Source organism: Oncorhynchus masou, chromosome 6, assembly GCF_036934945.1.
Source record: "Oncorhynchus masou masou isolate Uvic2021 chromosome 6, UVic_Omas_1.1, whole genome shotgun sequence".
Classification (NCBI taxonomy): domain Eukaryota; kingdom Metazoa; phylum Chordata; class Actinopteri; order Salmoniformes; family Salmonidae; genus Oncorhynchus; species Oncorhynchus masou.
The window spans coordinates 27,835,072-27,857,336 of NC_088217.1; the positions used below are offsets into that span (position 1 = coordinate 27,835,072).

The 22,265-nt window shown below is 45.5% G+C and overlaps 1 protein-coding gene across 4 annotated transcripts; it reads right to left on the reverse strand.

Moving 5' to 3' along the window:
• Positions 1-7: 7 nt before the first annotated feature.
• Positions 8-22,250, reverse strand: LOC135541804 (E3 ubiquitin-protein ligase NRDP1-like). 4 transcript variants are annotated; one of them, XM_064968201.1, is made up of 8 exons: positions 22,152-22,250; positions 21,600-21,730; positions 19,237-19,459; positions 5,923-6,038; positions 1,811-2,082; positions 1,355-1,490; positions 1,087-1,190; positions 8-550 (listed from the first exon to the last, which is right to left on the reverse strand). In XM_064968201.1, the coding sequence occupies exons 3-8, from the start codon at positions 19,325-19,327 to the stop codon at positions 196-198; spliced, it is 1,074 nt and encodes a 357-aa protein (XP_064824273.1). In that variant the 5' UTR covers positions 19,328-19,459; positions 21,600-21,730; positions 22,152-22,250; the 3' UTR covers positions 8-195. The 4 variants fall into 4 exon arrangements, with proteins under 4 accessions (XP_064824273.1, XP_064824272.1, XP_064824271.1 ...); XM_064968200.1 differs by having other exon boundaries at positions 22,109-22,250; XM_064968199.1 differs by having other exon boundaries at positions 21,998-22,250.
• Between the last annotated feature and the right edge of the window lie 15 nt (positions 22,251-22,265).

Genomic DNA, 22,265 nt, shown 5'->3' on the forward strand with positions numbered 1-22,265 from the left:
TTGGCTCTTCCCCTCCTCTTACTATCTTATAGGCACCCTATTCCCTTTATAGTGCACTACTTTTGAACAGGGCCCATAAGGAACAGGGTACCATTTGGGATGCAACCGTAGTGTTACAGCATCCCCTGCTCCCTCCTCTACTCAGTTCAGGTCAGTCAGAAGTCTCCCCTCTGCTCTCCACCACCCTCAGCCGGGTCATAGTATCTCCTCCACCCCGTGGGCGAAGATCATGACCAGGCCTGGCTCCAGGATCATGTCCTCACCCATATGCTGGTTCTCACAGGCCATCACCACCACTGCTTGTTTCCCGGGGACACGCTTGGCCACGTAATTCTCATAGTAGCGCCGGTTCATCTGCCGCGTCTCCAGCGTGGCCAGGCCGGCGGGCCAGTTCCTCTCATGGGCGTTCTCGATCAGGTCGTTGACGATGGAAGGCGGGCAGCCACTGTCAATGAGTGAGCGCTTGATGACCGCCTGGAGGACAGCGTCCGGTGTCGAGATCATGCCGCCCCAGCGGGTGACGCGCGCTGGCTGGAGGGAGTTCACCCACCTAGGAGGGGAAGTTGAGGAGAGGATGAGAGGTGGGACTGGGATATTATGATGGCTATTTCAATCATGTAATAACAACTAGATGTGTCCTAATACATAGTTATTATAATCATATAGAAATGGGACGATAAACCGGAAGTGATCAACACCGACCATACAGAACACTTATCACAGGCCTTTTGCTGATATTGTTCATTACAATAAGTATCCTATACTTGATAAATGTGAAGTTTGAAATGAAATAAGTTGATGGATACCACAACCATCAAACTAATAGCTAGAAATAATTTAAAGGGAAGAAAAACTAAAACTGGTGCACATTAATGTTATAAACTTATTGTTCCATTTATCGTTATCGCATCAATTCAAACAAATTATTACGATAAGGATTTGTCTATATCGCCCAGCTCTATAATTATCACTTTAATTATGCCTAAAAAAGGTGGAAAATGATGCAGCGTAGTAAGTTAAACTGTCTGATTGTAAAGTGTTCTGTGCAATTGAGTATTGCACCACAGTGCTTAATAATCCACTCACTCCAGGATCTCATTGTACTCAATGGTCTCTTCGAGGTTCTGCAGGTTGGGGTTGGCACTGCGGATGGCTCTCATGTATGCCTTCAACAGCTGGATGTCCCGTTTCTGGAGGCAGGGAGGAGACATCACACTGGGCTTGCAGACCACGCTGCCGCAACATCACACAAACACTCGGATGTACAAGCACTGACACACACACGCGTGAAAACACACATACACAAATACACCCTGACGCACACACACGTATAACTGCAGACACACACGCAGACCTGCTCTGCTAGCTGGTGCTTGTGTTCAGCAGCAGTCTTGTCCAGGTCGGTGACCTTGCCCTGCTGTTGCTGCACCACGCTGCGCAGGTGTTTGATGCAGTTGTGGCTGGACACCTCGTCTTTAGGCATCTCCAGTCTGAAGGGACGTAGGGAGGACATAACAGCTGCTCAGCCGACTCACCTACAGCCCCAGTAAACTACAACCTTTAGTCAATACCCTACCCCCACAGCCCTGTTGACCCACTAACCCAGAGCTACTGTCGTAGCACCACTCGCCTACAGCAGACTTTCCCAATCCGATTCTTGCGCCACTCTTGGGGTTGTGCTCATACTCCCTCATATAGATGAAGTTTACAGTTAAACAGCTTTGCCTACATAATATATATAAAGGATTAGCAAAACATGCTCTAAAATAGAGCCTTGAGAAACCCCTTTGTTGGAGCCAACCCCACTCACCCGCAGCCCTGCTCGCACTGGAAGGGCCTTTTGGGGTTGTGCTGGCAGTCCCTGAGGTGCGACTGCAGCTGGTCAAGGCGCAGCACGGCGGTGCAACCGAAGCCAGCGTTGTCGCAGTTGATCTGCAGCTTGGACAGCATGTTGCGCATGATGCGGGGCACGGGGCGCAGGTGGGCCAGCGTCACCACGCTGCGGTCCACGGGGCATATCTGCTGCTGGGAGAACCACTGGGTGATGCAGGCATTGCAGAAGGCGTGCTCGCAGTGAGGGGCCTAAGGATGGAAGGAGTGTCACACACGTAGGAAGAAAGGGACAGCAAACAAAGACCCACTCCGGTGAAAAAGCACTGTGTTGTTAAAAATAGATTTTCAGTTGATAAAATAAAATGTATAATATGACAATTTTTCTGTTAAAACATGTTGTAACGACGTTCTTCTTTTGTTGAAAGAGAGTCGGACCGAAATGCAGCGTGTAAGTTACTCATGTTTAATAGTGAAACAAACAAAACAACTATACATGAAATAACAAAATAAATACAAAACAACGGAACGTGAAACCTATTACAGCCTGACTGGTGAAACTAACACAGAGACAGGAACAATCACCCACGAAATGTAAAGCGAAACCCAGGCTACCTAAATACGGTTCCCAATCAGAGACAACGAGAATCACCTGACTCCGATTGAGAACCGCCTCAGGCAGCCAAACCTATTAAACACACACACCCCTAATCAGCTACAATCCCAAATACTACAAACCCCAATACGAAACTACAATACATAATAAACCCATGTCACACCCTGGACTGACTAACTAATAAACTAAAACACAAAATACTAAGACCAAGGCGTGACACATGTTTTGACAGAGAGAGACATTCCGATTAAAATGTCAAATTATTGGAATGACTAGAGGCAGGGTTGGGCGATATTGCCGAAAAATCATCTCAATTTTTTCAAACTTATGGGCGATTCACGGAATACACTGGGTGTACAAAAAAAATAACCTGTCCTTTCCATGACATAGCTTTCACCTTGATTCACCTGGTCAGTCTATGATCCCTTATTGATTTCACTTAAAAATCCACCAATCAGTGTAGTTGAAGGAGAGGAGACGTAAAAGATGGATTTTTAAGCCTTGAGACAATTGAGAAAGAAATTACAACACAAAAGATTTAAGTGCCATTGAAAGGGGTATAGTAATAGGTGCCAGGCGCTCCGGTTTGAGTGTGTCAAGAACTGCAACACCGCTAGGTTTTTCACGCTCAACAGTTTTCCGTGTGGACTAAGAATGGTCTACCACCCAAAGGACACCCCGCCAACTTTACACAACTGTGGGAAGCTTTGGAGTCAACATGGGCCAGCATTCCTGGGGAATGCTTGACACCTTGTAGAGTCCACGGCCGATGAATTGTGACTTTTCTGTGGGCAAAAAGGGGTGCAATTCAATATTAGGAAGATGTTCCTAATGTCTTGTACACTCAGAGCAAGCTTTGTTGTACAATTAAAAGGTAAAATACACTGCATTTAAAACAGTCAACAATAATGAATGAAGGCAGGGCGTGTGAAATAATTTCTAGACTAAATGTAAGCCTTCCACAACTGTAAGACCTACTAATAATTACATTATTTTATCAGAATAATTAAGAAGAAAAAATGAAAAGAAGCTTTTTTGCAATAATCACTGATTTGAAAATATCTTTTTGTTACAAATTTAACCAGAACCATGAATTATGCGCATTCACCAATAATGACTAACTTCTTGTAGCGGGCATTATAGAAAATTAAAACAGGTCTCATAAACAATCTCAAGCCCACATGCTAGTGAGTTGCCAGGTAATCTTTATGTTAAGTCTAGCCAACCTGGATCTATTTGCTAGCTAACAAGGTAGGACAGTTCAATTGTTATGAATGCAACCTTCTGTCTGTCTCTAACTGTTTAAACAGTATGCTAGCCTCTTCACTTTGTTCAGATGCTGAAATCAAGTGGCCGACCTTATTTCTCAGAATGAGAACGAGTTAATGGTAGTGGTACAGCAATGCACGCGCAACAAACTAAGTGTTCATTGATACTCCTGTTATAAACATAAAAAGGATATCTTTAGAAATGTTCACTTCTTTCTTACAGTTAAATAATGTCTCCATATGTTTCGGTGTCCATTCTGTTAGACCAAATCTCAAATAGCGAGCTGAAACTGCTGGTCACAGAGGAAGAAGCGATCGCTCCTCTTTGTTATTGTTGTAAGTGGCAGAGGGAGGGGCTTGTTGTGTTTGGGAGGGGCGTGTGTGTGTGTGTGTGTGTGTGTGTGTGTGTGTGTGTGTGTGTGTAAGTAAATGGGAAGGTGCACACAGCACAGAAAGAGTGGAGGAGACGAGACCAAAAAGAAAACATGAGAACAAACTGACATTTTCATAAATAAAAACACAATTCTTGCAATACAGGCCTTTGGAATACTGTGCAAAACCATACATTTGAATGAATATATTGCCCAGCCCTAACCAGAGGCAGAGAGCATGAAGTATAGCAGTTCTGCTGTGGGTGAAGTGCTCATCAACGCAGGGGTGACGGTACTGATGACATCAGTGCATGATGCTAAACTAGCGACGTGCCGACTAGTTTCTGCTAGATACAATTGCCATTCCCATTGCAGTTCCTGGGTGTGTCAGGAAGAAAGCTACTGGTAGCAATGAATCCCCAAGATCCTGAACCTTCTTGCCCTCTGTTCCTCATGCAGTCCCTGGGTAAGTTGCAAATGGCATCCTATTCCCTATACAGTGCACAAGTTTTGACCGAGGCCCTGGTCAAAAGTAGTGCATTATAGGGAATAGGGTGCCATTACAGACACAGTCCTAGTTCTGGTTCTTCCCATCTCAGTGGGGTTCTGTGCTGCAAAGCTGCTGATTCACACTGGGGCCCCAGAGGGAGTATAAATTATCATCACACAGCTGAGTGCAGATGCTAGGCAAACTGAATTCCAATTCTTCCCTCTCTCTCTCAGTATACTATGTCCACATAGTACTGTCCACATTCCTGTACCAGCATTCTGCACAAAGTCCAAGGACAGCTCTGAATGCATAGGCTACATTGACTGGAAGTGACGCTGAACAGTCACACTAGCTCCTTGCTGAATTAACCTACCAACACATTTGCCCACAGACACAGATGCAATCACTCACTCCTAAAAACAGTGCAAAACAAAGAACACTAATAACACCAATTGACCAATCCCTAGGCTGGAAAAAGTGTTTTGTACTATAAAAAGCACAATCCAGCAACCATTTGCTCCAAGGGCAGACATGTAGGAAAACAATGCCATCCTCTTCAAGTGTGTCTATTTAAAGCTACTCACCTCATGGTTGGTCTCGATTTGGGAGATCGTTATGTTAGCAACCCTATGCTTTATTTACATTAACAGGACAAAGCATCGCCACTCACTTCTTCTATCCTGATTACCTACACCATCTTTACACACCATTACAAACATAAGGCTCTTCTCATTCATCTAGAACAAGAATGGACAAACCTTCCTTCAGAGCTTATCTCTCCATATTTCCTTCTTCCCTCTATCTTCTGTCCTCTCCCATTGCTGTCACTGCATCCCTCTAAAAGTTGATTATCCTGTAAGCTCTCCTCCCTCTGCCCATACCCTTCCTGGCCAAGACGCGATTTAGCCCATTCTCAGATGTCTGTTATGTCTGTTATTGCTCCCACCCCCCCCATACAAGCATTGGATCTTCATCAATGGAGCGTCATCATATATAATTAAATTACAAGTCTAGTGATATAATGTATATAGAAATGCAAGAACAGCTTATCACGAGCACTTCGGACAAGATGATAACCATCTTTTTAGCATCACAAAATAAATGGCCTGCGCACGGCCAACAGGATTGAAATGTCCTTTTTCTCCTTTCTCTACGACAAATCGAACAGCATGTGTGTGGTCAACGTGTTGAGAAGAACTGGATCCTATTTGACTGAAATGGAACTGAAGTCACAACACGCTGACAATTCCTTATTTGTCAGTGACTGAGGCAGCACTGATTTTTAAAAACATTGAAATGCACTGCTTCTCCAATGGCTGAAATGGTACAGATGTGCATGTCACTGACCTGCACGGGCTCCTCCAGGACTCCACTGCAGATGGGGCACAGCAGGTCCTCATCCACTTCCCCCTGGAACCGGGTAACGTCGTAGCCCATGGCACATCTCCAGATCCAACTACAACCTGCAACACCGGTGAGGAAATGGTAAGCCTACAGAGTACAAACCAACATGCCAACCTACATGCCAACCCACGTGCAGGATTATAAAACGACATGTAACACCCTCAAAGAAAAAAGTATAGAATTCAATTTGCCAGAACATATCTTCCCTACCGTTACCCTTGTTTACATGAAGCTGCACTGGGGTCGAAACGCAATAAAGGTTACATTAAGACACTGTGGAGCCGGCGTGAGATATTGATTGGAAAACGTACGTCGGTGCAGGGATGGGATATGCCACTGTTGTTATCCAAATTGTACCTTTATCCACACTGCTCCATCGAGAAGGTGTCTTTATGTACCCATGATTGCCTTCCGACTTCAGTGCAGCTCAGTGTAAACAAGCGTAACAGTAGGGTCGATATCTTATTGCTTAGTTCTCAATCATGTTCAAAATAAACAACCTGTATATACAGTGCATTGACTTATTCCACATTTTGCTGTTACAGCCTGAATTCAAAATAGATTAAATAGGCTTTTGTTTCCTGGTGTTATTGTGATGGTAGAGTGTGCAAAACAAATACCCACTGGATTGATGAAAATAGTCATGATATCATTCTGCCAGGTATGCATAGTCTACTTAGTAGTTAACATTTAATTGAGGAAGTCTCCATCTACCAGACAACCGTTTTCATTAGCATCATCCTTAACGACTACACAATGTGGTAGACGTGCATCACACACACAGACAGGGGTATTCTTGTTGCCTCTTCAGAAAGTTGCAGGAAATAAGAAATCACTGATGCATTCTGTTGATGTCTTATGATACATTTGGACAGATTAAATCATTTTCAATAAATGTAGTTTATTAATATCAATACATTGTTGAATATTGTTGAATTCCGTTTTAATGCCTGGATTCCGTGAGGGCCCTAATTATCATATTTACACCAGAATTAGGCTCTCCACTACCTATTGTTCCTGCTGTGATGATTCACAATCGTCATCTAATGTTTTCATAATTTATCTGCAGATAATCGACCCCCAAATCCTAGGCCTACCAGTAGCCTATACAAATTAGGAAGCCAAATGAACAGCTCTCACCAATGCGATTCGGTAGGCTACACTGACTGACAAGAGATTGCCGCAGCGCGTTCCTAGGAAACGATGCAGTTTGTTTTTTTACGTGTTATTTCTTACATTGGTACCCCAGGTAATCTTAGGTTTCATTACATACAGTCGGGAAGAACTACTGAATATAAGAGCAACGTCAACACACCATCAGTACGACAAGGAATATGACTTTCCCGAAGCGGATCCTGTGTTCTGCCTTTCACCCAGGACAACAGAATGGATCCCAGCCTGCGACCCAAAACAAAGACGTCGTAAAAGAGGGAAACGAAGCGGTCTTCTGGTCAGGCTCCGGAGACGGGCACGTCGCACACCACTCCCTAGCATACTTCTCGCCAATGTCCAGTCTCTTGACAACAAGGTTGATGAAATCCGAGCAAGGGTAGCATTCCAGAGGGACATCAGAGACTGTAACGTTCTTCGCTTCACGGAAACATGGCTCACTCGAGAGATGCTAACGGAATCGGTGCAGCCAGCTGGTTTCTTCACGCATCGCGCCGACAGAAACAAACATATTTCTGGTAAGAAGAGGGGTGGGGGCGTATCAAGTCCTTCTGTTCACCTGATTTAGAATTCCTCACAATCAAATGTCGACCGCATTATCTACCAAGGGAATACTCTTCGATGATAATCACAGCTGTATATGTTCCCCCCAAGCAGACACATCGATGGCTCTGAAAAACTTCATTTGACTCTTTGCAAACTGGAACCCACATATCCTGAGGCTGCATTCATTGAAGCTGGGGATTTTAACTTCTTGGATATAGGGGGCGCCATTTTAATTTTTGGATGAAAAACATTCCCGTTTTAAACAAGATATTTTGTCATGAAAAGATGCTTGACTATGCATATAATTGACAGCTTTGGAAAGAAAACACTGACGTTTCCAAAACTGCAAAGATATTGTCTGTGAGTGCCACAGAACTGATGTTACAGGCGAAACCCAGATAAAAATTCAATCAGGAAGTGCCGCATTTTTTGAAACCGCCTCATGCCAATGACTCCTTTTATGGCTGTGAAGGAGCTAGGAGTCAGCTTACATTTTCCACGTTTTCCCCAAGGTGTCTGCAGCATTGTGATGTCGTTTTAGGCATTTCCATTGGAGGATGGCTGTAAGAGACCATATAGGGCGAGTGGACGCATGGTGCATGGTGTCTTCCTGTTCCGGTTGGAGCGAGCGGTCGCATCTACACTTCGGTCCGCAGGTAGTATAACTTTTCATTACATTTCGTTATAGTACAACGGTTTGATTTGTCTAATCTTAGCAATTTCTTCTTAGCCAGCTACATAGCCGTCTTTGTATCAACGACAATTGCATAATTATCGTATTTCGTCGTCCTAACGTATCTGCCCAGCAGCTAGCCAAGCAGCTAGCTAACATCCACTGTCCACTAGCACTGTAGAAACTATTACACTCAACTGAACGACTCGATTAGCGTAGTGTCAGCTAGCTACATAGTTGTCTTCGCTGTCTTCGTATCCAAGATAATTGTGCAGTTTAGAGTGTGTAGACTTAGAGTGATTATCTTAATTTACCGAGGTTAGCTAGCCAGCTATTTGTCGTCCTTAACGTAGGAAATGCTGCTAGCTAGCTAGCCAACAGCTAGCCAACCTCTACCGAATTGAACTCCAACTACCCGGTCAACATTCCGCGTCGCTCCACAGGTAGTATCACATTTTCATTTCACTTCATTACAGTACAACGGTTTGATTTGTTTGATCGTAGCTAGCCAGCTACATAGCCGTCTTTGTATCTAAGACAATTGTGTAGTCTAGAGCGATTTTCTAGGTTAGCTGGCCAGCTATTGTCGTTCTTCTAACGTAGCTAGCCAGCTAGCCCCTGAATAGCAGCACTGTAGTAACTATTACAGTACAACGGTTTGTTTTGTTTGATCGTAGCTAGCTAGCTACATAGCCGTCTTTTTTGTATCTAAGACAATTGTGTAGCCTAGAGCGATTTTCTAGGTTAGCTAGCCAGCTATTGTCGTTCTTTTAAAGTAACGTAACGCAATTAACCTGCTAGCTAGCCAGCTAGCCCCCGAATAGCAGCACTGTAGAAACTATTACACTCGACGGAACGACTTGATTAGTGTAGTGTCAACATCGCAGCCACTACCAGCTAGCCTACTCCAGCAGTACTGTATCATTTCAATCATTTTAGTCAATAAGATTCTTGCTACGTAAGCTTAACTTTCTGAACATTCGAGACGTGTAGTCCACTTGTCATTCCAATCTCCTTTGCATTAGCGTAGCCTCTTCTGTACCCTGTTAACTATGTGTCTATCCATCCCTGTTCTCTCCTCTCTGCACAGACCATACAAACGCTCCACACCATGGCCGCGGCCACCCTAATCTGGTGGTCCCAGCGCGCACGACCCACGTGGAGTTCCTGGTCTCCGGTAGCCTCTGGAACTGCCGATCTGCGGCCAACAAGGCAGAGTTCATCTCAGCCTATGCCTCCCTCCAGTCCCTCGACTTCCTGGCACTGACGGAAACATGGATCACCACAGATAACACTGCTACTCCTACTGCTCTCTCTTCGTCCGCCCACGTGTTCTCGCACACCCCGAGAGCTTCTGGTCAGCGGGGTGGTGGCACCGGGATCCTCATCTCTCCCAAGTGGTCATTCTCTCTCCCCCCTTACCCATCTATCTATCTCCTCCTATGAATTCCATGCTGTCACAGTTACCAGCCCTTTCAAGCTTAACATCCTTATCATTTATCGCCCTCCAGGTTCCCTCGGAGAGTTCATCAATGAGCTTGATGCCTTGATAAGCTCCTTTCCTGAGGACGGCTCACCTCTCACAGTCCTGGGCGAATTTTACCTCCCCACGTCTACCTTTGACTCATTCCTCTCTGCCTCCTTCTTTCCACTCCTCTCCTCTTTTGACCTCACCCTCTCACCTTCCCCCCCTACTCACAAGGCAGGCAATACGCTCGACCTCATCTTTACTAGATGCTGTTCTTCCACTAACCTCACTGCAACTCCCCTCCAAGTCTCCGACCACTACCTTGTATCCTTTTCCCTCTCGCTCTCATCCAACACTTCCCACACTGCCCCTACTCGGATGGTATCGCGCCGTCCCAACCTTCGCTCTCTCTCCCCCGCTACTCTTTCCTCTTCCATCCTATCATCTCTTCCCTCTGCTCATACCTTCTCCAACCTTTCTCCTGATTCTGCCTCCTCAACCCTCCTCTCTTCCCTTTCTGCATCCTTTGACTCTCTATGTCCCCTATCCTCCAGGCCGGCTCGGTCCTCCCCTCCCGCTCCGTGGCTCGATGACTCATTGCGAGCTCACAGAACAGAGCTCTGGGCAGCCGAGCGGAAATGGAGGAAAACTCGCCTCCCTGCGGACCTGGCATCCTTTCACTCCCTCCTCTCTACATTTTCCTCCTCTGTCTCTGCTGCTAAAGCCACTTTCTACCACTCTAAATTCCAAGCATCTGCCTCTAACCCTAGGAAGCTCTTTGCCTCCTCCCCCTCCCCCCCCCCTCCTCCCTCTCTGCAGATGACTTCGTCAACCATTTTGAAAAGAAGGTCGACGACATCCGATCCTCGTTTGCTAAGTCAAACGACACCGCTGGTTCTGCTCACACTGCCCTACCCTGTGCTCTGACCTCTTTCTCCCCTCTCTCTCCAGATGAAATCTCGCTTCTTGTGACGGCCGGCCGCCCAACAACCTGCCCGCTCGACCCTATCCCCTCCTCTCTTCTCCAGACCATTTCCGGGGACCTTCTCCCTTACCTCACCTCGCTCATCAACTCATCCCTGACCGCTGGCTACGTCCCTTCCGTCTTCAAGAGAGCGAGAGTTGCACCCCTTCTGAAAAAACCTACACTCGATCCCTCCGATGTCAACAACTACAGACCAGTATCCCTTCTTTCTTTTCTCTCCAAAACTCTTGAACGTGCCGTCCTTGGCCAGCTCTCCCGCTATCTCTCTCAGAATGACCTTCTTGATCCAAATCAGTCAGGTTTCAAGACTAGTCATTCAACTGAGACTGCTCTTCTCTGCATCACGGAGGCGCTCCGCACTGCTAAAGCTAACTCTCTCTCCTCTGCTCTCATCCTTCTAGACCTATCGGCTGCCTTCGATACTGTGAACCATCAGATCCTCCTCTCCACCCTCTCCGAGTTGGGCATCTCCGGCGCGGCGGTGGCGTGGCGAGAATCTGTCTCCTCGCCACGCGCTCTCACCACTGGTGTCCCCCAGGGCTCTGTTCTAGGCCCTCTCCTATTCTCGCTATACACCAAGTCACTTGGCTCTGTCATAACCTCACATGGTCTCTCCTATCATTGCTATGCAGACGACACACAATTAATCTTCTCCTTTCCCCCTTCTGATGACCAGGTGGCGAATCGCATCTCTGCATGTCTGGCAGACATATCAGTGTGGATGACGGATCACCACCTCAAGCTGAACCTCGGCAAGACGGAGCTGCTCTTCCTCCCGGGGAAGGACTGCCCGTTCCATGATCTCGCCATCACGGTTGACAACTCCATTGTGTCCTCCTCCCAGAGCGCTAAGAACCTTGGCGTGATCCTGGACAAAACACCCTGTCGTTCTCAACCAACATCATGGCGGTGGCCCGTTCCTGTAGGTTCATGCTCTACAACATCCGCAGAGTACGACCCTGCCTCACACAGGAAGCGGCGCAGGTCCTAATCCAGGCACTTGTCATCTCCCGTCTGGATTACTGCAACTCGCTGTTGGCTGGGCTCCCTGCCTGTGCCATTAAACCCCTACAACTCATCCAGAACGCCGCAGCCCGTCTGGTGTTCAACCTTCCCAAGTTCTCTCACGTCACCCCGCTCCTCCGCTCTCTCCACTGGCTTCCAGTTGAAGCTCGCATCCGCTACAAGACCATGGTGCTTGCCTACGGAGCTGTGAGGGGAACGGCACCGCAGTACCTCCAGGCTCTGATCAGGCCCTACACCCAAGCAAGGGCACTGCGTTCATCCACCTCTGGCCTGCTCGCCTCCCTACCATTGAGGAAGTACAGTTCCCGCTCAGCCCAGTCAAAACTGTTCGCTGCTCTGGCCCCCCAATGGTGGAACAAACTCCCTCACGACGCCAGGACAGCGGAGTCAATCACCACCTTCCGGAGACACCTGAAACCCCACCTCTTCAAGGAATACCTAGGATAGGATAAGTAATCCTTCTCACCCCCCCCCTTAATGATTTAGATGCACTATTGTAAAGTGGCTGTTCCACTGGATGTCAGAAGGTGAATTCACCAATTTGTAAGTCGCTCTGGATAAGAGCGTCTGCTAAATGACTTAAATGTAAATGTATGTAAATGTGTCTCCCGCAGAAAACCTTGCGTAAAAATACTGAGGTAGCCATTTTTCCAATCGTTTCTTATGAGAAATCAACAGCCTCCACGGATATTTTATCGAATACATGTTAAAAACACCTTGAGGATGGATCCTAAACAACATTTGCCGTGTTTCTGTCGATAATATGGAGCAAATTTTGAAAAAAGTTCAACGATAACGCCAAAGTATTTTCGGTCGATTTCTCAGCCAAGCAGGGTGAACAGACATTACGTTTTTCGCCTACAGAAATATTATTTTGGAAAAAAGGAACATTTGCTATCTAACTGGGAGTCTCCTGAGTGAAAGCATCTGAAGTTCTTCAAAGTTAAATGATTTAATTTGGTTGCTTTTCTTATTTTTGTGAAAATGTTGCCTGCTGCCAGCACAGCCTAGCAAAGCATTATGCCATGCTAATCTTACACAAATGCTTGTCTAGCGTTGGCTGTAACGCATATTTTGAAAATCTGAGATGACAGTGTTGTTAACAAAAAAGGCTAAGCTTGCGTTTCAATATATTTATTTCATTTCATTTGCGATTTTCATGAATAGGAAACGTTGCGTTATGGTAATGCACTTGAGGCTATGATTACGCTCCCGGGTACGGGATTGCTCGTCGCTAGAGGTTAACTAGGCTAATCTGAAAACAAGATTCCCTAAATTATATCAGCATATAGATTGCGCAACCAGGGCTGGTAAAAATTTGGATCATTGCTATTCTAACTTCCGCAACGCATATAAGGCCCTCCCCCGCCCTCCTTTCGGAAAAGCTGACCACGACTCCATTTTGTTGCTTCTTTCCTTATAGACAGAGACTAAAACAATAAGCTCCCGCACTAAGGTCTGTTCTACGCTGGTCCGACCAATCTGATTCCACGCTCCATGACTGCTTCCATCACGTGGACTGGGATGTTCCACACTGCGTCCAACAACAACATTGACGAATACGCTGATTCGGTGAGCGAGTTCATTAGAAAGTGTATTGAAGATGTCGTTCCCATAGCAACAATTAAAACATTTCCAAATCAGAAACCGTGGATTGATGGCAGCATTCGCATGAAACTGAAAGTGCGAATCACTGCTTTTAACCAGGGCAAGGTGACCGGAAACATGACCGAATACAGTGTAGCTATTCCCTCCGCAAGGCAATCAAACAAGCTAAGCGTCAGTATAGAGACAAAGTAGAGTCACAATTCAACAGCTCAGACAAGAGGTATGTGGCAGGGTCTACAGTCAATCACGGATTACAAAAAGAAAACCAGCCCCGTCACGGACCAGGATGTTTTGCTCCCAGGTAGACTAAATAACCTTTTTGCCAGCTTTGAGAACAATACAGTGCCACTGACACGGCCCGCTACCAAAACATGCGGACTCACCTTCACTGCAGGCGATGTGAGTAAAACATTTAAACGTGTTAACCCTCGCAAGGCTGCAGGCCCAGACGGCATCCCCAGCCGCGTCCTCAGAGCATGCGCTGACCAGCTGGCTGGTGTGTTTACGGACATATTCAATCAATCCTTATCCCAGTCTGCTGTTCCCACATGCTTCAAGAGGGCCACCATTGTCCCTGTTCCCAAGAAAGCTAAGGTAATTGAGCTAAACGACTACTGTCCCGAAGCCCTCACTTCCGTCATCATGAAGTGCTTTGAGAGTCAAGGACCATATCACCTCCACCCTACCTGACTGACACCCTAGACCCACCGCAATTTGCTTACCGCCCAAATAGGTCCACAGACGATGCAATCTCAACCACACTGAACACTGCCATAACCCATCTGGACAAGATGAATACCTATGTGAGAATGCTGTTCATCGACAACAACTCAGCATTTAACCTGTTGAAACTCTGGGGGCGCTATATCATTTTTGGATAAAAAGACGTGCCCGTTTTAAGCGCAATATTTTGTCACAAAAAGATGCTCGACTATGCATATAATTGGTAGCTGTGGAAAGAAAACACTCTGACGTTTCCAGAACTGCAAAGATATTTTCTGTGCGTGCCCTAGAACGTGAGCTACAGGCAAAACCAAGAGACCACATTTACCAGGTGTCCGCCCGGTGTCCTGCGCCGAAATTGGTGCGCAAAAGTCAGCTGCAAGTATTTTTCCACAGAATTCAGAGAAGAATGCAGGCTTCCACGAACGATATATCAATGAAGAGATATGTGAAAAAACACCTTGAGGATTGATTCCAAACAACGTTTGCCATGTTTCGGTCGATATTATGGAGTTAATTCGGAAAAAGTTTGACGTTGTAGGTGACTGAATTTTCGGTTTGTTTCGGTAGCCAAATGTGATGTACAAAACGGAGCGATTTCTCCTACACAAAAGCGCGTTCAGGAAAAACTGCTCATTTGGTATGTAACTGAGAGTCTCCTCATTGAAAACATCCAAAGCTCTTCAAAGGTAAATGATTTTATTTATTTGGTTATCTGGTTTTTGTGAAAATGTTGCGTGCTAAATGCTACTCAAAATGCTAAGCTAGCTTAGCATACTCTTACACAAATTAGTGAATTGCTATGGTTCAAAAGCATATTTTGAAAATCTGAGATGACAGTGTTGTTAAGAAAAGGCTAAGCTTGAGAGTAGGCGCATTATTTTCATTTTATTTGCGATTTTCAGAAATCATTAACGTTGCGTTATGCTAATGAGCCTGAGGCTTTAGTCACGATCCCGGATCCGGGATGGGGAGTTTCAAGAAATTAACACCATAGTACCCTCCAAACTCGTCATCAAGCTCGAGACCCTGGGTCTCGATCCCGCCCTGTGCAACTGGGTACTGGACTTCCTGACGGGCCGCCCCCAGGTGGTGAGGGTAGGTAACAACATCTCCACCCCGCTGATCCTCAACACTGGGGCCCCACAAGGGTGCGTTCTCAGCCCTCTCCTGTACTCCCTGTTCACCCACGACTGCATGGCCATGCACGCCTCCAACTCAATCATCAAGTTTGCGGACGACACTACAGTGTTAGGCTTGATTACCAACAACGACGAGACTGCCTACAGGGAGGAGGGGAGGGCCCTCGGAGTGTGGTGTCAGGAAAATAACCTCATACTCAACGTCAACAAAACTAAGGAGATGATTGTGGACTTCAGGAAACAGCAGAGGGAGTACCCCCCTATCCACATCGATGGGACAGTAGTGGAGAGGGTAGTGAGTTAAGTTCCTCGGCGTACACATCACAGACAAACTGAATTGGTCCACTCACACAGTCAGCGTTGTGAAGAAGGTGCAGCAGCGCCTCTTCAACCTCAGGAGGCTGAAGAAATTCAGCTTGTCACCAAAAGCACTCCCAAACTTTTACAGATGCACAATCGAGAGCATCCTGTCGGGCTGTATCACCGCCTGGTACTGCAACTGCTCCGCCCACAACCGCAAGGCTCTCCAGAGGGTAGTGAGGTCTGCACAACGCATCACCGGGGGCAAACTACCTGCCCTACAGGACACCTACACCCCCTGATGTCACAGGAAGGCCACAAAGATCATCAAGGACAACAACCTTGATTTAATAATGGGAATTGATGTAAAATACACTGCTCAAAATAAAGGGAACACTTAAACAACACACTGCCTGTTCACCCCGCTATCACCTAGAAGGCGAGGTCAGTACAGCTGCATCAAAGCAGGGACCGAGAGACTGAAAAACAGTTTCTTTCTCAAGGCCATCAGACTGTTAAACAGCCACCACTAACATTGAGTGGCTGCTGCCAACACACTGACTCAACTTCAGCCACTTTAATAATGGGAATTGATGTAAAATACACTGCTCAAAATAAAAGGAACACTTAAACAACACAATGTAACTCCAAGTCAATCACACTTCTGTGAAATCAAACTGTCCACTAGGGAGCAACACTGATTGACAATAAATTTCACATGCTGTTGTGCAAATGGAATAGACAACAGGTGGAAATTATAGGCAATTAGCAAGACACCCCAAATAAAGGAGTGGTTCTGCAGGTGGTGACCACAGACCACTTCTCAGTTCCTATGCTTCCTAGCTGATGTTTTGGTCACTTTTGAATGCTGGCGGTGCTTTCACTCTAGTGGTAGCATAAGACGGAGTCTACAACCCACACGTGGCTCAGGTAGTGCAGCTCATCCAGGATGGCACATCAATGCAAGCTGTGGCAAGAAGGTTTGCTGTGTCTGTCAGTGTAGTGTCTAGAGCATGGAGGCGCTACCAGGAGACAGGCCAGTACATCAGGAGACGTGGAGGAGGACAACAACCCAGCAGCAGGACCGCTACCTTCGCCTTTGTGCGAGGAGCAGGAAGAGCACTGCCAGAGCCCTGCAAAATGACCTCCAGCAGGTCACAAATGTGTATGTGTCTGCTCAAACGGTCAGAAACAGACTCCATGAGGGTGGTATGAGGGCCCGACATCCACAGGTGGGGGTTGTGCTTACAGCCCAACACCGTGCAGGACGTTTGGCATTTGCCAGAGAACAGATTGGCAAATTCGCCACTGGCGCCCTGTGCTCTTCACAAATGAAAGCAGGTTCACACGGAGCACATGTAACAGACGAGTCTGGAGACGCAGTGGAGAACATTCTGCTGCCTGCAACATCCTCCAGCTTGACCGGTTTGGCGGTGAGTCAGTCATGGTGTGGGGTGGCATTTCTTTGGGGGGCTGCACAGCCCTCCATGTGCTCGCTAGAGGTAGCCTGACTGCCATTAAGTACCGAGATGAGATCCTCAGACCCCTTGTGAGACCATATGCTGGTGCGGTTGGCCCTGGGTTCCTCCTAATGCAAGACAATGCTAGACCTCATGTGGCTGGAGTGTGTCAGCAGTTCCTGCAAGAGGAAGGCATTGATGCTATGGACTGGCCCGCCCGTTCCCCAGACCTGAATCCAATTGAGCACATCTGGGACATCATGTCTCGCTCCATCCACCAACGCCACACCACAGACTGTCAAGGAGTTGGCGGATGCTTTAGTACAGGTCTGGGAGGAGATCCCTCAGGAGACCATCCGCCACCTCATCAGGAGCATGCCCAGGCGTTGTAGGGAGGTCATACAGGCACGTGGAGGCCACACACACTACTGAGCCTCATTTTGACTTGCTTTAAGGACATTACATCAAAAGTTGGATAAGCCTGTAGTGTTGTTTTCCACTTTAATTTTGAGTGTGACTCCAAATCCAGACCTCCATGGGTTGATAAATTTTATTTCCATTGATAATTTGTGTGTGATTTTGTTGTCAGCACATTCACTATGTAAAGAAAAAAGTATTTAATAAGAATTTTTCATTCATTCAGATCTAAGATGTGTTATTTTAGTGTTCTCTTTTTTTGAGCAGTGTATATCACTAGCCACTTTAAACAATGCTACTTAATATAATGTTTACATACATATGAGATGAATAATGTAGGATATATGTATATACTGTACTCTATATAATCTACTGCATCATTATGTAATACATGTATGGATGTATGGACTGGACTCTTTTCTCTCTATATATCAATGATGTTGCTCTTGCTGCAGGCGATTCCCTGATCCACCTCTACGCAGACGACACCATTCTATATACTTCCGGCCCGTCCTTGGACACTGTGCTATCTAACCTCCAAACAAGCTTCAATGCCATACAAAACTCCTTCCGTGGCCTCCAACTGCTCTTAAAACGCTAGTAAAACCAAATGCATGCTTTTCAACCGTTCGCTGCCTGCACCCGCACACCTGACTAGTATCACCACCCTGGAGGGTTCTGACCTTGAATATGTGGACATCCATAAGTAACTAGGTGTCTGGCTAGACTGTACACTCTCCTTCCAGACTCATATCAAATATATCCAATCGAAAATCAAATCTAGAGTCGGCTTTCTATTCCGCAACAAAGCCTCCTTCACTCACGCCGCCAAACTTACCCTAGTAAAACTGACTATCCTACCGATCCTCGACTTCGGCGACGTCATCTACAAAATAGCTTCCAACACTCCACTCAGCAAACTGGATGCAGTTTATCACAGTGCCATCCGTTTTGTCACTAAAGAACCTTATACCACCCACCACTGCGACTTGTATGCTCTTGTCGGCTGGCCCTCGCTACATATTCGTCGCCAGACCCACTGGTTCCAGGTCATCTACAAGTCCATGCTAGGTAAAGCTCCGCCTTATCTCAGCTCACTGGTCACGATGGCAACACCCACCCGTAGCACGCGCTCCAGCAGGTGTATCTCACTGATCATCCCTAAAGCCAACACCTCATTTGGCCGCCTTTCATTACAGTTCTCTGCTGCCTGTGACTGGAACGAATTGCAAAAATCGCTGAAGTTGGAGACTTATCTCCCTCACCAACTTCGAACATCTGCTATCTGAGCAGCTAACCGATCGCTGCAGCTGTACATAGTCCATCGGTAAATAGCCCACCCAATTTTACCTACCTCATCCCCATACTGTTTTTATTTATTTGCTCTTTTGCACACCAATATCTCTACCTGTACATGACCATCTGATCATTTATCACTCCAGTGTTTATCTGCAAAATTGTAATTATTTGCCTACCTCCGCATGCCTTTTGCACACAATATACATAGACTTTTTTTTCTACTGTGTTATTGACTTGTTTATTGTTTACTCCATGTGTAACTCTGTTGTCTGTTCACACTGCTATGCTTTATCTTGGCCAGGTCGCAGTTGCAAATGAGAACTTGTTCTCAACTAGCCTACCTGGTTAAATAAAGGTGAAATAAAAAAATGTGTTGTGGTCCCAGCTCTCTTCAGGTCATTGACCAGGTCCTGCCGTGTAGTTCTGGGCTGATCCCTCACCTTCCTCATGATCATTGATGCCCCACGAGGTGAGATCTTGCATGGTGCCCCAGACAGAGGGTGATTGACCGTCATCTTGAACTTCTTCCATTTTCTAATACTTGCACCAATAGTTGTTGCCTTCTCACCAAGCTGCTTGCCTATTGTCCTGTAGCCCGTCCCAGCCTTGTGCAGGTCTACAATTTTATCCCTGATGTCCTTACACCCTCTCTGATCTTGGCCACTGTGGAGAGTTTGGAGACTGTTTGATTGAATGTGTGGACAGGTGTCTTTTATACAGATAACAAGTTCAAACAGGTGCAGTTAATACAGGTAATGAGTGGAGAACAGGAGTGGTCCTTAAAGAAAAACTAACTAGGTCTGTGAGAGCCCGAATTCTTACTGGTTGGTCGGTGATCAAATACTTATGTCATGCAATAAAATGCAAATTAATTATTTAAAAATCATAGGTGATTTTCTGGATTTTTGTTTTAGATTCCATCTCTCACAGTTGAAGTGTACCTAATAAAAAAGACAGACCTCTGCATGCTTTGTAAGTAGGAAAACCTGCATAATCGGCAATGTGTCAAATACTTGTTCTCCCCACTGTATATACTTGACTCGATACCATCTACTGCATCTTGCCTATGCCGTTCTGTACCATCACTCGTTCATATATCTTTATGTACATATTCTTTACCCCTTTCCACTTGTGTGTATAAGGTAGTAGTTTTGGAATTGTTAGGTTAGATTACTCGTTGGTTATTACTGCATTGTCGGAACTAGAAGCACAAGCATTTCGCTACACTCGCATTAACATCTGCTAACCATGTGTATGTGACAAATAAATTTGATTTGAGAGTCAGTGACTAACGTAATGTCTGGCAAGACCGACAGACTAGGAAAGGAAATCTTGGAAATCCTTTGGTTTAGATATCATGGACATACAGTATAACCAGGTTGCATGATTTAGGAATGGCAAAGGGATTAGGGCAAATTCTTATTTTCAATGACGGCCTAGGAACAGTGGGTTAACTGCCTGTTCAGGGGCAGAACGACAGATTTTGTACCTTGTCAGCTCGGGGATTTGAACTTGCAACCTTTCGGTTACTAGTCCAATGCTCTAACCACTAGGCTACACTGCCGCCGCATTAAGCTCCTGATGTTGCCAGTAAAAGGCTACACCAACGGTCGGCAATCTATTCCATTTGGAGTGCCAGGTTGCCGTACCATTTTTACCGATCTGTGTGCCAGTTATGAGTTTTATATCCACATTCTCATGGAACAGTTTAATTTATAATAAAGTCTTCATCTCAAAAATCAATGTCATGTGGTTAATCAACATTCTATCTAAATTAAAATTATACAAACCTAAAAGGAACTTCTATCGCCATTGTTAATATGTAAAAATAGCTTACATTAAGCCAACAAATAAAAACACTGCAGCTCTCAGGTAGAAAATAGCCTGATAATTAAAAAATATATATATAAATCACATTGGCTACACATGGCCTGTCTGCAAGGAACTTGAAACATCATATCAACTATTAACTCTGTCTGGCCTGAAACTCTAGCTAACAAACTTGCAACATTGTATAAAATATTCTGGGCCCTCAGAGTTTCCTGCCTCAGTGAGCTCCTGACAGACAGACACATTCCTTCTTGGACACTGCTCGGCGATGCAAATGACGACTTCCAAATCAGAAAAGTCTATCGATTACAGATATAGGCTTGGATGTGGGAAAAGTTCCACTAGGATCTAGAAACTCTGGGCTAGACACTGAGATGAGAAGTTTTTCAGAATTGAAAGCAAAGGGCTTGTCATTAATAAACAGAATCTACTGCACACCATTTCTCTGATGCCATCTCAAAATATAATCACCACTGTTTATGAAGAGTCAAGACTAACTATAAAGACACTTACCCACTATAGTCCAAGTGGGTTTTATTTTTGACTAAGACTAGCAGTAGTATGAACATTTATGGTGTGGATACTTCTTGGGTATCAGTGCACTTTGAAATAACTACCTGGATCTATCAAATGGTACTCCAATGAGTTGGAGCATGGATTAAATCAACAAGTAAAAGCAAAAACATTCTCAATGAATATGGACAATACAACTAAAACACCGACTTTATAGTAATCAATGATCAAAAGGTCAAATTACAGGGTATTTATGGTCACAACTAGGAATCAGCCATTATTGACAGTAACCCTGGAGCAATCAGGATTAAGTAGCTTGCTCAAGGGCAGATCAACAGATTTTACACCTAGACTGCTCGGGGATTTGAACTAGGAATCTTTCAATTATGGGCCCACGCTCTAAACGCTAGGCTACCAGCCACCCCCAGTACCTGTACATGTGTGTTCAATGTCCACTTACCGGTGTCTTTTCTTCCTTGGGCCAGAATCCACAGCCCTCCTACTCATTGAAATTAAGGACCACTGGGGCAGAATTATGGGAAGGAGAGGAGCAACCTGGGGCCTAGGTAATGATGTCCTGGGAAAATTAGTCTGGGGAAAAATAGTAACGTTATGCAACGTTGTTGGGATGAATAAAGTTACTGTCCCGTTAATTTACTTTATAACCAGTTTACGATATGACTGACGTTAGCGCTGTTTGCTACTCAAATACGTAACTCATCATTACTGTTCCAAATGGAATACCGTAACGTTAGCTATGTGGCTAGCTGCAAACAGATGAAAGATACATATTGGATACTAATTAGAAAATCTGACGAGCCAGTGTGCACGCAAGTTAGCCACAGCTGACTAACTTACGTGAACAAACGTTAGCTTGCTAATGTACAGCTTAGCTGGCTGGAACAAGGTGGAATCACACAGGAAAACAGAGCGCAAAGCTAGTGATTTCGTCGAATTGAGAAACGTTACCTCTTGATATAACAATCAATGGTTAAATGGTATTTTAAATTACGTTTGCGTCAGTATTTGGGTTAGCATGCCAGCACGATATCCATTTTTTTCTTGATTCCCGTGACCACATTTCCACGTCCAGCCCTCACTCCTGCAGCTAAGCAACCAAATTGTC